General features: G+C 34.5%; 1 protein-coding gene across 1 annotated transcript in view; it reads right to left on the minus strand.

Moving 5' to 3' along the window:
- Positions 1–15,691, minus strand: part of ABI3BP (ABI family member 3 binding protein) — a 134,333-nt gene that overhangs the window by 33,065 nt on the left and 85,577 nt on the right. Inside the window, exons 42-53 of the mRNA XM_032220287.1 lie at positions 14,452–14,520; positions 14,158–14,238; positions 13,680–13,748; positions 11,527–11,595; positions 10,609–10,677; positions 10,186–10,266; positions 9,731–9,799; positions 7,022–7,102; positions 6,551–6,619; positions 6,102–6,182; positions 5,237–5,278; positions 4,658–4,726 (exon numbers count right to left, since the gene is read on the minus strand). Of these exons, the coding sequence (XP_032076178.1) occupies positions 4,658–4,726; positions 5,237–5,278; positions 6,102–6,182; positions 6,551–6,619; positions 7,022–7,102; positions 9,731–9,799; positions 10,186–10,266; positions 10,609–10,677; positions 11,527–11,595; positions 13,680–13,748; positions 14,158–14,238; positions 14,452–14,520 (849 nt within the window). The remainder of the gene's footprint in view (positions 1–4,657; positions 4,727–5,236; positions 5,279–6,101; positions 6,183–6,550; positions 6,620–7,021; positions 7,103–9,730; positions 9,800–10,185; positions 10,267–10,608; positions 10,678–11,526; positions 11,596–13,679; positions 13,749–14,157; positions 14,239–14,451; positions 14,521–15,691) is intronic.

Genomic DNA, 15,691 nt, shown 5'->3' on the forward strand with positions numbered 1-15,691 from the left:
ACGCAATTCCAAAAACTAGACTACATTATTAATTCTCTGAACTAGATGCAATGGGGTTTGAGATTTAGACAAGAGAAACCACCTTCCAGGCTCCTTTCCATTATTTAAATAAAAACACTGGCGTGGCTAAGTAAAAAAAATGTGTTAACACAGCTTTGTGAACTCTTACTCAAGGGAGCTGTTTCATCAAATGACAAGGAAGATAAATAAAAACATTTGAGGTCAAATTAGGTCTATGAGTATCTGACTGGAATTTTCCAAAGTGTTTTTCAGATCTTACATGGTCTTCTGACTGAAAGATATACATGTAGACATAAATACACAGTAAATACAGATATAGTTTTCAGAGAGAACTATACCTGTATTTAAAAAGAATTCTCTTGAGCAAGTGTTCTTCACTCCCAGTCAGTAAAAGTCAGCTTGAAATAGCTAGGCTATTTTCTTCTAGTTGTGTGCACCTGGTTCTGCCACTGTACGTTACTCTTTTTTCTTCTGTTAACAAGAGGTTTCATATGGTTGTACATTCTAATCCAGTGTTTCTCAACCTTGGCAACTTGAAGATGTCCGGACTTCAACTCCCAGAATTCCCCAGCCAGCATTTGCTGGCTGGGGAATTCTGGGATTTGAAGTCCAGACATCTTCAAGTTGCCAAGGTTGAGAAACACTGTTCTAATCATTTATACCTGAGGGCACATTACATGTGTGTAATTTCAGCTACTTCATGGGCAACTTCCAAATGCTAACAGTCACAACCACTTGGTGCTTGTATTGCCACCCTACTGTAGCACTGGTCAAGGGCTCACTACTAATCCCTCACTCTAACTTCCTTAACCAACCTTTTTTTCCCCCTGCATGACTTGTCACGGAGCTATTTTTAAATAGAAACATAATGCTTCTTTCAGCAGAGTGTCAGGCCTGAGTTGAAACAGCCTGAGCCACAAATGTGATCCAGAAATGTAACCTATTAGTCAGACAACTTGCCAACCATTATAAACGCCCACCTACACATAACCATACTTATTCACAATATCTTAAGAACAGTAATTGGTATTGGTTTTCTCACTGCATTTGGAAAAATGAGAGTGGAACCAGGGATTCCATAAACACTTCCATAATATGTTTTGCATCGAAACAGTAATGACAGCACCATTTGCCAGCCTTGTAAGGCACAGTTTTAGAACAGAATAAGAGAGTTGGAAGGGACCTTGGAGGTCTTCTAGTCCAACCCCCTGCTTAGGCAGGAAACTCTATACCACTTCAGACAAATAGTTATCCAACATCTTCTTAAAAATGTCCAGTGTTGGAGCATTCACAACTTCTGGAGGCAAGTTGTTCCACTGATTAATTGTTCTAACTGTCTGGAAATTTCTCCTTAGTTCTAAGTTGCTTCTCTCCTTGATTTGTTTCCACCTTTTGCTTCTTGTCCTACTCTCAGATGCTTTGGAGAATAGCTTTATTCCCTTTTCTTTGTGGCAACCCCTGAGATATTGGAACACTGCTGTCATGTCTTCCCTAGTCCTTCTTTTCATTAAACTAGACATACCCAGTTACTCCAACCATTCTTCATATGTTTTAGCCTCCAGTTCCTTAATCATCTTTGTTGCTGTTCTCTGCTTTTATGCCAGCAGACATTCCTGTAAGCTTATGAACTCAAGACTGCATTTAAACAGTTGTCTTGCTGCACCATTGATGCATACTCTATGGCTACACAATTTAATAATAATATGAAAAAGGCATTAATAATGAAGAACTTTAAACAAAAAGCTCAGTGGGATGATAAATATGATGACATCTCATTAGACATAAATTTCTCATTATTTGATTTTTTTTTAAAAAAATCTGAAAATCCATAATTAAATATATTACCAGATGATGATTTTGCTTGTTCATTTTTAAAAATAATCTCTTCTACCTCTGCATCAATAATATCAATAAATAAAAAAATAAAAAATATATTGTAAATAAATTGCAACATAACGTGAAAAGTACATTTCGGTTTCCTTCTGCTATAGCAGCTAGTGAATATACATATTTTATTTGATCACGTTTCAGTAACAAGCTGGATATGGATCATAAGAATGTCTTCTGAGATATGAAATACAAGAATTAGTTAGACAGTTATTTTACCAATATACAGAGCATTTCACTCAGAGGCTCTGTCTGTAACTTTCTAAACCAAATATCTCTTTTCCAAGAATTGTGCTGAAAATAGTCAGACAATCCCAGAAAAACATACAACTGCTTTAAGAAAGTGTGAACAGGTGTACTCCACTTCATTCTTTTGCCTTTTTGAATGCACCCCTGTAACATATACTGAATTGTTTCTAATACTCTTACTATGTATTTGTCTATGTATAGACATTATTTATTGTTATGATCAGAAAATGATAGGAATGCATTTGTTTGTTTAGAAATGTTTTATGAACAATGGGGAATATAAAGATTGACTTCATTAATTAGAATATAATTCTGCTTCTATATTGCATAAACATATACTACTCCCAAAGTTAATTCAGTTTACCTGAACCATTCTCAGATTGGAATATAGATGTTTGCCTTTATTTTTTGCTACCCACAATTGTAACTTTTGAAAGCTACACTATGTGGAATACATCTAGCTTAGTGTTTACGAAGGGTAAACACTCATTAAACAAACTAGCACTTTCATCCATCAAAAACTATTCAAAAAGTATTTTCATTATCTGATTCTTGAAATGAGCAATCATTAACATCCTTTTTCCTATATTATTTTCAATGTAAACATAAAACTATATCTCTTTAAGAGCACAGAATATTTTTCTTGCTGTTTTCAGTTAACTCTAATGAGAACATAATGTGATCTAATGGGAATATACTGTAACATATAATACTATTATAAGAACATATGATGCTCATTATGCAGTATAGATTGGATGTCTTAGAGTTCTTTAAATATTGAATCGCACCTCAGGAAAATAATTCCTAGCTATGGCCCAAAAAATTAAAACAAAACAACCAACACAATCAGTATATTGACACAAGATAAATAGGGATTTACCATGCCAAGGCTGCGGGACTTCAGTGCTGGTCTCAGGTTTATGCCTAGCATAAATTTTCTCTTAGGAAAAAAACTCCCAAGAAATGCAAGTTATTGACTGACACATTTTTCCAGACCCCTGGGTTGTATACTAACTGGCATATTTACCAGCATGCACATGTGAACTAAGTGTATTTTATAGAATTTAAAAGACAAATAAAATTCTTATATAACATAGTTTAAATCTATGTGCAAAGGAATAGGTGTTTTTGTATTAATCATCATTAAGTGTCTGGCTATTCAGACACAAAAGATCTTCCCATGCCTTTTAAATTGCATTTGTAGTAACCGACAGAGAAGAGATGGTGGGCTATCTGTTGAAAGAAAACAACCAGAGGCCACCAAGGACTGCACTGTTCGTCCAGAAAAACTGAAGCTGCATCTCATTCCTTGAAATGTCTCCTTTTATGGCCTAACCTGGCTACATAGATTATCAGAAAAGGCCTTTTTGAGAATCATCTCACTTTCACTAGTAATTGACCTAGTTAGTTACTTGGCTGATAACATGCACATCCCAGGTTATAATGTGTATTCCCAGGAAGGACATTCCCAGTCTCCGAAGTCATAGAGAAGTCATTGTTAGTTGAATTTATTTAGATTTGAATAAAATTAATATAAAATTAATTGTTTTTTATTTTTATTTTTTAAGTGTGTATTTTTAATCATGGTAAACTCTGAACATTGCATAAAAGATAGATGGAGCATACATTTGAATAAATAAAAGGGATTTTAATGCATAGAACAGCTGGGAAAATAAATAAAAAAGCAATATTTTATTTAGAAGTAATTATTGTACATGGGCAGAGATACTAAAATGAGGTTTCTTACTAGAAATCCATTTGGCATAATTAGAATTAGAAATATTGTTATTCATATGAATCGAAATAACTACAAGCAAAAATATTTTGGCAAAATAGGACTTTCCTAACTTCCATATTTCCAAAGAAGATTTTACAAAGTCACCTCTGAAGTCTGAGAACCCCCTATTTGATATTCAGTACACTGATAGACTTACTGTTTCAGTAAAAGATTTGTAGCTCAGATTGTAACAAAAAATGCCTTCATTTCATGCTAGAATACTGTTGCTTACAAACCACTAAGAAAGAATTACAGTTCTATGCCATCCCTACTTCTTTTTAACATCTACATGAAATGAAGGAGGTAGTCATTCCTCAGTATGAGGTAAAGCATCATTAGCATTCTTATGTCCCTCAACTATATAAATCTGTTCCCACTCAAACAAGTGAAAGTTGTTGACGTTCTGTCACAGTATCTGAAGTCTATTGAAGTCTGAAGGGAGAAAACAATTTCAGTTCAGTCCTACCATGGCTGAATGGTCATGGCTTTTGGATTCATGAGAGGAGTATGGGCCAGATTTCCTATTATTGATTATTACTAATTGTTACTTTTTTCTTGGATAACTTTCTCTTGCATGCCTCTCAGAGACAAATTTAATAAGGAAAACTTACTGCTAAAAGGAAAAAAAAAACCTAATAAATTTGTATTCCCAAATTATGTTTTTTTTTTTTAATGCAGACTTTGACACATGGAGATAATTTAAATAACAATATAAAATTTTACCAGATTTTGGTAGTAGCAGTGGACTGATTGTTGTTTCAGTGATGGAAACATGATGCTTGGCCTTTGTATCTGAAAAAGAAAAAAAAACCTTCAAAATTATTAACATGTAAATAAGGTCAGGTCGGGCATTTTAAAATTGAAGGTGAAGGTGAAGGTGAAGAAACATGCTGTGGATATGAAGTGTACAAAATCAGCCACACAAAAGGGTTGAGAAAGAAGTAGGCTCAATACATATATAAAATTAGTGCTTTATGAAAATTTCAGGAGCCAGCTTAAAAAAGAAATGGACATTACAAACACGTGGGACTTGACTTCGTATAATAAGGCCACTTCCAGCGATTTTCATATGACTGAATCACTGTGCAAGGAAAGAAAGAAAAAGCAGTACTGTGGGGAAAAAATAAACAGAATGGTTAAAAGTCTTCAGTGCTAAATGACTAGCAAACCTAGAGAAAGGATGGGATTTAATGAAAAAAAAAGATGATGTTAGATGATCTTACAGAAAAGAAAATGTAATGGATTTCTGAACAAGAAAGTAAAATAAGAAAATCAATCAATGTGCCAGGAAAACACTATTACCTACTATTAGAAGTTCATTGCTAAACGTAATAGGTTCCAAAACTGTACCGGGGAAAAAAGGGAACTATTAGAATATGGAAAACCTTTCAGAATGCCTGTAACTGCAACACTAATTTACAAACAAAAAAATATTGTAGCTTTAAAGACAGAAATTGATACATAATCTTAGAAACTAACATTAGAAACTAATAAGAATCAATGCATTTGCGCACATGTTCCAAAGTTGTGTTGAATCCAGAAAATACCTATGCCCAAGGAGTTGCCAGGAATGCATTATCTATCTATTTACTAAGAATCATATTGAAAACAATTTTATCTCATGTATAATAACATATAATTATCAGGATTAATAATTGAGAGTTATGGCATGCTCAAAAGTTAACGAAGATAATTATATGCCCATCCCAGCTGAAAATAAAAAAAGCAACCAACCCCCAACCCTCCAAATTTAGAACGTCGAAACTGAAGAACATGGTTACACCTATGTACTCTAAGATGCCTCAGAGGTGGTTCATAATTTCACAAACATGAATCAAAAGCATTCCATCATAAAATGCATGATCTGAAGATAAAGAAATATATTGTCTCAGATGGGTCTTATTCCCCTATATGGACTCTCATAGGAAGCTTTAGTGTATGTAGTGGATTTCTCCAATTATGAAGTTTACCTCTATTCCCATTCTATAAAGGGGACATTCAAGGTGTTGCAGGACATTCAGTATTGGATCACAACATTTATAATTTATACAACTTATAATTTTAAGGAAGTACTGACTTCATAGTACTATTGGATAAGATTATGCTAGATAGGTTCAAGAGGTTCTTGTAATAAGGCAGAAAAATGTAAATAAAAAAGTCACTCTACCATGATTTCTCTCTGGTACTTCTGAAAAGATGTAGTTAGGTTCTTTAATTTTTGATGGATCAGGGCTTGAGTCATAGGAAGCTGAAAGGAAGTCCAGTCTAGATTTAATCTGGGTGTTTATAGGAAGGTATAAGATTCAAACTACCATGTGATATTAATCATATCTTATGACAGGATTTTGAACTGAAGAAGAAAGAATTCTCAAAGGGCAATGAGGGTTAAACCTTGGGAAAATAAAGTTCTAAGTAACATGAATGAAAATGGATAGTCAGCTAATACTATGAAGTATTGTAGTAGTGAAGTTCTGCAAATGACCATCAGATGATCACGGGCATATTTTAAAAAGTTATATCCATTACAGAAACTCCTTGTGCCATGCAGCCTTGGCAGCCTTGTAGCAACAACAAACTGTATTCAATTTTACCTAACATATGAGAAAATATAATTACCAGGTTTGGTAATTGGAAGATCTGGTGTGGTCAAGACTTTAGGAAGATATTTATCATCTATTGTTGAAACTGGAAAAAAGCAAACAACCCCCAAATAAGTTCTCATTGTACATATTGAAGGATATGGCTATACACACATATATATGTCTAAAGCTATTTCATCTTAAATTGGAATTATCAGGCATGATACTACTATGAATATATTGCCTTAGATGGGTTTTAATCCTCTATAAAAGATGAACAAAGGAAATTCTAGTTTGTAGGATGTGCTTTTTTCTGATTATAAAGTGTACCTCCATTCTACTTAGTGTTGTAGAGCATTCATGATTCAATAATATAGTTAGAATTTGTGCATATACTAATTTCCAGAATGTCTGGATTTTGTAAACCCTTTTGATAAGATTACACTAGATGGATGCAAGAACTATCTTGTAAAGGGTCAGAGAGTAGAACATTAAAAAGGCACTCTACCATGTTTCTTCTCTGGTACTTCTGTAATGATGTAGCCAGGTTGTTTAAATTTTGACGGAACAGGGCTGGGTTCATAAGAAACTGAAAGGAAGTCCAAGTATAGAATTAGTCTGCAAACTGACAGGGAATACAGGATTCAAAATATTGTGTGACCCTAATCATATGACATGAAAAGATTCTGAAGGAAGAATTGTCAAAGGGTAATGGGTAATTTCAGGAAAACCACCAGGAATGCTTTATCTACCAACACTTCACATATAATTTTGTCAAACATATGACAACATATAATTACCAGGTTTGGTAATTAGAAGATCTGGCGTGGTCAAGACTTTAGGAAGATATTTATCATCCACAATTGAAACTAGAAAAAAGCAAAGAACTCCAAGATATATTTACAGCGTACATATTCAAGGGCCTGATTACACCTATGTACCCCAAGTTGCCTACAAGCCCTTCTACCTTCAGTGGAATTTTTATACATGGTCCTATAATTAACTAAATTATGGTCTTATATGAATATTAAAACTTAGTGGAGGACCGTCAGAAAAACCTTCGCTGTGCTTGGTCTGATTCTTTAGGTTTGAATGTTTACTTCTATTCCTTTTTGTACAGTTTTGTACATCATATATTTGGAACATACTCATTTTATAATTTCAAGGAAGTCTGGAGTTCATGTTCATTTCAGAAAGAAATATAGTAGTTAAATTCCAGAGGTAGAAAGAAGCATGTTTAAAAAGCCACTCTACCATGTTTCTTGTCTGGTACTGGGGGCATAACGTAGTTAGGTTCTTTATACTTTGGCAGAACTGGGCTTGGTTTATAAGAATCTGAAAGTTAGTCCAGTCTAAAATTTAGCTTCATTTGACAGCAAAATACAGGATTCAAAATACCATGTTACTTATGAAAGGATTTTGAATGGAAGAAGAAAGAATTATAAAAAAAAAATGGTAGTTACACCTTGGGAAAATAAAGATCTACAGAAGCTTGAAAATAAAGATCTACAGAAGCTTGAAAAGTAGCTTGAAAGAGTGAATGTTCTCCCAATATTGTTCATCTCTAAAGCTCTGCTTATGGTCTTTCAAAGTTGTGCTCAATCAGAAACTCTTTGCTTCTAAGTAGCCACCAAGAGCATATGCTCTATCACCAATCACTGTGTATACATTTTTATCAACCATAGGAGAACACATAACTACCCGATTTGGTAATTGGAAGATCTGGCATGGTCAAGACTTTAGGAAGATAATTATCGTCACAACCGCCACATAAGTTCCCATTGTACAGGTGGACATGGTTTCACCTGTAGAAGCCTAAGAGCTATTTCATTTTAAAATGGAATTAACAGGCATGACAGTACTGTGAAGAAATATATTGTCTTGGAAGGATTTTGATCTTTCATATAGAAGGATCCAGGAAATTTTTGGTTTTTACGGTGCTATGTCTTCTGGTTAGAAAGTATCCCTTCATTCTACTTGGTGTTGTAAAGCATTCATAATTAAATAATATGCTTAATTCCTGTGCATATACTAAGTTACAGAATGTCTGGATTTTGTAGACCCTTTCGATAACTTTACACTAGATAGACTCAAGAACTTATTTTGTAAAGGATCGGGGAGTAGAACGTAAAAAAAGTCACTCTTCCATGTTGCCTGTCTGGTACTTCTGCAGTGATATAGTCAGATTCTTTAAATTTTGATGGCAGAGGGCTGGGTTCATAAGAAACTGAAAGGAAGTCCAGTATAGAATTAGTCTGCATTCTGGCTATATAGTTACATCTTTCAAAAAAACATATGATATTAATCATATCTGATGAAAGAATTTTGAACTTAGGAAGAATGAATTCTGAAAGGATAATTGGTAATTTCAGAAAAATTAATATTAAAAGTAGCTCAAGAAGAAATATGTGGTCTTCTAATACTATACATATGTGTCGTGAAGCTCTAAATATGATTCACAAGTATGTCTTTCAACGTTCTGTTCAGCGCAGAAACTCCTTGGGTCTAACCAGCATCCAGGAGGGCATTGCTTACTAACAATCACTCCACATATAATTTGATCAAACATACAAGAACACATAATTACCAGATTTGGTAATTGGAAGATCTGGCGTGGTCAAGATTTTAAGAAGATAATTATAATCTTCAGTTGAAACTGGAAAAAAGCAAAGAACCCCAGAACAGGTTTACAGTGTTCATACTGAAGGATTTGGTCACACCTATGTACCCTAAGTCTCCCATCTTGAAATTGAATTGTTATACACAGTCCTACAATTAATTAATAAATTGTCTTGGATGATTTTTAATCTTCAGTGGAGGACCATCTAAAAATTTTTTTGGTGCTTGGATAGATGTCTTCAGGTTTGAATGTGTACGCTACTATTTTTTATACAGTTTTCTACAGCATTTTTGATTGAATCAATCATAAGGGGCAATACAGGATTCAAAATACCACATGGCACTAGTCATATCTTAAGAAAGGATTCTCAAAGAGTAAATCTCAATAAAATGTACATCAAAAGTAGCATGAGAAAAAATGGATTGTCTACTAATATTATGTATCTTCGTAGTGTCGCTCTACAAATTATCTATCAGAATGTCTTTCAAATATCTGTTCAATCCAGAAACCATTTTTCTAAATAGCCATCTAGAGTGCATTATCTAGCAATAATCACACTATATACATTTTCTTCCACACATGGGAACACGTGATTACCAGGTTTGGTAAGTAGCAGCTCTGGCGTGGTCAAGACTTTAGGAAGATAATTATCATCCTCAGTTGAAACTGGAAAAAAGCAAAGACCCCCAAAACAATTTCAAAATATTCATATTAAAAGGCATGGTTTCACCTATTTACAGTATGTCTAATTTGCCTCTTTCATCTTAAAATGGAATTTTCAGGTGTGATTCTACTATGAAGAAACAAATAGTCTTAGAAGGATTTTAATTTTCCATCCTTGAGCTTCAAGGAAAGTTTTTGGTGTATGATCCACTATCATTTGGTTGGAAAGTGTACTTCCACTTATTGAGGAAGTATTGTAAAAAAATCATGAATAATGTACTTAGAACTTATGCATATTTCCAGAATATCTGGATAAAAGTACACTAGAGAGATGCAAAAACTTATCTTGTAAGCAAGAAGAAAGTAGTATATAAAAAAATTCACTCTACCATGTTTCCTGTCTTGTACTTCTGGCATGATGTAGCCAGGTTCTTTAAATTTTGATGGAACAGGGCTTGGTTCATAAGAAACTGAAAGGAATTCCAATATAAAATTAGTCTGCAATCTGACAGGGAGTACAGGATTCAAAATACTTGTGATCGTATGAGATGAAAGGATTTTGAAGGAAGAATTCTCAAATGGGCAATTTCAGGAAAATGAAAATCAAAAGGAGCATGATAAGAAATATATAGTCTTCTAATTCTAATACTAGCCGTCTATGTTATAAAGCTCTGCATCTAATCTGCAGGCATATCTTTCAAACTCTGTTCAGTCCAGAAACTCCTTGTTTCTAAGCAGCCACCAGGGGTGCATTATCTACCAACAATCTCTTCACACATATTTTTATCAAACATATGAGAACACATAATTACCAGATTTGGTAATTGGAAGTTCTGGTGTGGTCAAGACTTTAGGAAGATAATTATCATCCTCAGTTGAAACTGGAAAAAAGAAACAACCCCAAGTAAGTTCACATTGTTGATGTTGGAAGCCATGGTTACACATACATATGTTAAAGTACCTAACACCTCTTTCATGTTAAAATGGAATTGTTGGGCATGGCCCTACTATGAAATAGCTTGTCTTAGATGGGTTTTAATGGGTTTTACGTACAGGATGGTCAAATGAAATTTTGGTTTGTAAGGTGTAAGAAGTGTCTTCTGGTTGGAAAGTGCACTTCCAGTCTGCTCTGTATTGTAGGACATCCATGATTGATTAATATACTTATAATGGATTCAGGTAATGGATTCCAGAATGTCTCGATTTCATAAATCCATTGTATAAGATTATACCATATATCTTCATATCTTATCTTGTTAAGGGTCAGCAAGTAGTACATTAAAAAGTAACTCTGCCATGTTTCCTTTCTGGTACTTCTAGAAGGACGTAGTCTGGTTCTTTGAATTTTGATGTAACGGGAGTTGGTTCATAAGAAACTGAAAGGAAGTCATGTCTAGAATTAATCTACATTTTGACCGGGGGGTTCAGGATTCAAAATACTGTGTGATCCTAATCACATCTTATGAAATGATTTTGAACTGAATAAGGAAGTTTTCTGAAAGTGTAATGGGAGTCAAATATTGAGAAAATAAAGATCTAAGTAGCATGGGAAAAAAACATATTGTTCTCCCAATACTAGCCATCTCTATAGCAAACTCTGCATATGAGCTACATGCCTTTTGATGTTATTTTCAATCCAGAAAATCCTTGTTTCTAAGTAGCCACCAGGAATGCATTATCTACCAACAATAATACTTTATACATTTTTATCAACATATATCAACAATTACCAGATTTGGAAATTGGAAGTTCTGGCTTGTTAAAGTCTTTAGGAAGATAATTATCACCCTCAGTTGAAACTGGAAAAAAGCAAAGAACCTCAAAATAATTTCACAGTATCCATACTGAAGGACATGGTTTTATTTATATATGTCAAGTTGCATAAGAGCTTTTTCATCTTATAATAGAATTGTTATACATGACCCTGCTATGAAAAATATATTCTCCTAGAAGAGTTTCAATTTTCCATACTGAGAATCAAGGGAAATTTTGGGTTTTAAGGTGTGCTATGTTCTGGTTGGAAAATACACTTAACATTCTACTCAGTCTTTTAATCTTCAGTAGAGGACCATCAAATAAAATTTCAATGTGCCTGGTTTGATGTATTCATGTGTACTTCTGTTCCTTTTTAGGCAGTTTTGTACAACATTCATGATTGACTGAATCTATTTAGAACTTATGCATTTTATAACTTCAACAAAGTCTGGATTTCATGTTCACTTCAAAAATGAACAATTAGAATAATACTAGACGGTAGAAAGAAGCATATTAAAAAAGGTATTGGTATTGGTATTGGTATTTTATTATTTGTATGCCGCCCTTCTCCGGGAGGACTCAGGGCGGCGAACAATTCAAAGGGGGGAAAAAGGGGGAACATAAAAGACAAAATACAAATAATAAAAGTAGACAACAGTCGCACAACCATACATGTCGAGAGGGGAGGGAACTCATCACCCCCAGGCCTGCCGGCAAAGCCAGGTTTTGACGGCTTTTAGGAAGGCCTGGAGAGAGGTGAGGGTCCGAATCCCTGCGGGGAGTTCATTCCAGAGGGCCAGAGCTGCCACAGAGAAGGCCCTCCCGCGGGTAATAGCCAGGTGGCATTGGCTGGTAGATGGCACCCGGAGGAGGCCAACCCTGTGAGAGCTAATGGGTCTGTGGGAGGTAATTGGCAGCAGGTGCTCTCAAATACCCAGATCCAATACCATGAAGGGCTTTATAAGTTACGACTAGCACCTTGAAGCTAGGTTACTCTACCATGTTTCCTATCTGGTAATTCTGGCATGATGATGTAGTCAGGTTCTTTAACCTTTGGAGGAACCAATCTAGGTTTATGAGAGGCTAAAAGGAAGTGCAGTTTTAAATTAATCTACATTTGACAGGGTTCAAAATACCATGCTTTACTAATCATAACATATGAAATGATTTTCAACTGAAGAAGAAAGAATTCTCAAAGGAAAATGGAGTTAACTCTCAGGAAAATAAAGATCAAAAGTAACTTGAAAAAAAGTGAATGTTCTCCCAATACTATGCATCTCTAAAGCTCTGCATATGGTCTTTGGGCATGACTTTCAAAGTTATGTTCAATCAGAAATTCCTTGTTTTTAAGTGTCACCAAGAGTGTATTATCTGTCTTTAAAGGGTTTTAATTTTCTATACATGAGGATCAAAAGAAAAATTTAATTATCCGGTATACTGTTTTCTATATTCAAAAGTGCACTAACATTCTCTTCAGTGTTATAGACCATTCATGAATGAATAATGTAGTTAGAATTTAAGCATGTAATCCTTTTCAGAGTGTCTGGATTTTGTAAAATCATTGGATAAGATTACACTTGAGAGATGCAAGCACTAATTTTGCAAAGGATCATAAAGTAGTACATAAAAAAAGGCACTCTACCATGTATCCTGTCTGGTACGTCTGGCATGGGTAATGGGCAATTTCAGGAAAATGAACATCAAAAGTAGCATGACAAGAAAAAAAATCATCTTTTAATACTATCCATCTGTGTGGTAAAGCTGTACATGTAATACATGGGCATGTCTTTCAAATTCAATTCAGTTCAGAAACTCATAGTACAGGCAGTAGATTCAAAATATTATGTGATACTAATCATATGAGATGAAAGGGTTTTTAAGGAAGAATTCTCAAAGGCTAATGGGTAATTTCAGGAAAATGAACATCAAAGGTAGCATGACAAGAACTATCTGGTCTTCTAATACTGTCCATCTGTGTAATGAAGTTCTGCATATGATCCTTGCGCATGTCTTTCAAATTCTGTTCAGTGCAGAAACTTGTTACTTCTAATCAACTGCCAGAAATGCTTTATCTACCAACAATCACTAAAAATAGAATATTATCAAACTTATGAGAACATATAATTACCAGATTTGGTAATTGGAAGATCTGGTGTGGTCAAGACTTTAGGAAGATATTTACCATCCATTGCTGAAACTAGAAAAAAGGAAACAACCCCCAAATAAGTTCTCATTGTACATATTGAAGGACATAGCTACACACACACACACAAACATGTCTACAGCTATTTCATCTTAAATTGGAATTGTAGGCATGATACTACTATGAAGAAATATATTGCTTTAGATGGGTTTTAATCCTCTATAAAAGATGATCAAAGGAAATTCTAGTTTGTAGGATGTGCTTTTTTTGGTTGTAAAGTGTACCTCCATTCTACTTAGTGTTGTAGAGCATTCATGATTCAATAATATCGTTAGAATTTGTGCATATACTAATTTCCAGAATGTCTGGATTTTGTAAACCCTTTTGATAAGATTATACTAGATAGATGCAAGAACCTATCTTGTAAAGGGTCAGAGAGTAGAACATAAAAAAGGCACTCTACCATGTTTCTTCTCTGGTACTTCTGTAATAATGTAGCCAGGTTGTTTAACTTTTGATGGAATAGGGCTGGGTTCATAAGAAACTGAAAGGAAGTCCAAATAAAGAATTAGTCTGCAATCTGACAGGGAGTACAGGATTCAAAATACTGTGTGTGACCCTAATCATATGGCATGAAAAGATTCTGAAGGAAGAATTCTCAAAGGATAATGGGTAATTTCAGGAAAACTGTCAGGAACGTTTTATCTACCAACACTTTACATATAATTTTATCAAACATATGACAACATATAATTACCAGGTTTGGTAATTGGAAGTTCTGGCGTGGTCAAGACTTTAGGAAGATATTTATCATCCACAGTTGAAACTAGAAAAAAGCAAAGAACTCCAAGATATATTTACAGTGTCTATATTCAAAGAGATACTTACACTAATGTACCCCAAGTTTTCTACAGGACCTTCTATCTTGAATGGAATACATGATCCTAAAATTAACTAACATATGGTATAGTATATAGTATAAATCTTTATTACGGTCAAAGACCAGCAATACACAATACTTTTTACAATATGTTAAAAAGTACTGGAATTAAAATATAATTAAAAAGTATTGACATTAAAAGTGGATAATAACATTCATGTTCTCAAATTGTTCGTGTCACTCCCTCGTTTACCTGGGTGCAAAGCTGATAAATATTGGAGTTAATACAATGGTTCAGAAATTGTTAGAGATATGTCCAAATAATTGGTACAAAATGACAACTATACTTCTGTAACCAATTTTTTTCTTGTGAACATTGCAGCAACACAGAACTTTGCCACTGCATACGTGGTAGCCGAATTTGTGTCCTGGAGGAGAAAGCCTAGATAAAAATTGTCTGCCCTCCCTGGCAATCTCTCTAATAAGGGGAGAATATGTGCAGACCTACAAACTCTGTATAGCTAACAGTGTAATAGAACATGTAAGATATCTTCCACTTCTCCTTTACCACATATACAAACCCGTTGTGCTATAGGTGTTCTCTTATACCTGCCCTGGAGGAGTGCTGAAGGAAGAATGTTAAATCTGGTTCTGAAGAAAGCTATTCTTTGTTTTGGGAATATCAGGTCATTTAGATATCTTGCCGATTCCCACACACCCTGTTTGATTCTGTCGCTACTGTCAAGAGGCAACCTATTTAGTTCTTCTTGGAACTCCATGTCCTTCATTCTATTGATTACTACTTGCTTTGCTTGATCAAAGCCTAGAGACATTAAGACATATGGTCTTAGATGAATTTTAATCCTCGGTGGAGGACCATCAGAGATACTTTTGGTGTACCTGGTCTGATGTCTTTGGGTTTGAATGTCTATTTCTATTCTTTTTTCTACAGTTTTGTACAGCATATATTTAGAACTCATGCTTTTATATGTTCAAGAAAGTCTGGACAGAGGTAGGTTGCCATTTTTTTTACTACCAGTTTGGGTGATCTTATTCATGCATTTGTGCACATGTGTGACACTTCTGCACATGTTCATACATGCCTGGCCGGGTGGGT

This window comes from Thamnophis elegans, chromosome 6, assembly GCF_009769535.1.
Source record: "Thamnophis elegans isolate rThaEle1 chromosome 6, rThaEle1.pri, whole genome shotgun sequence".
NCBI lineage: Eukaryota > Metazoa > Chordata > Lepidosauria > Squamata > Colubridae > Thamnophis > Thamnophis elegans.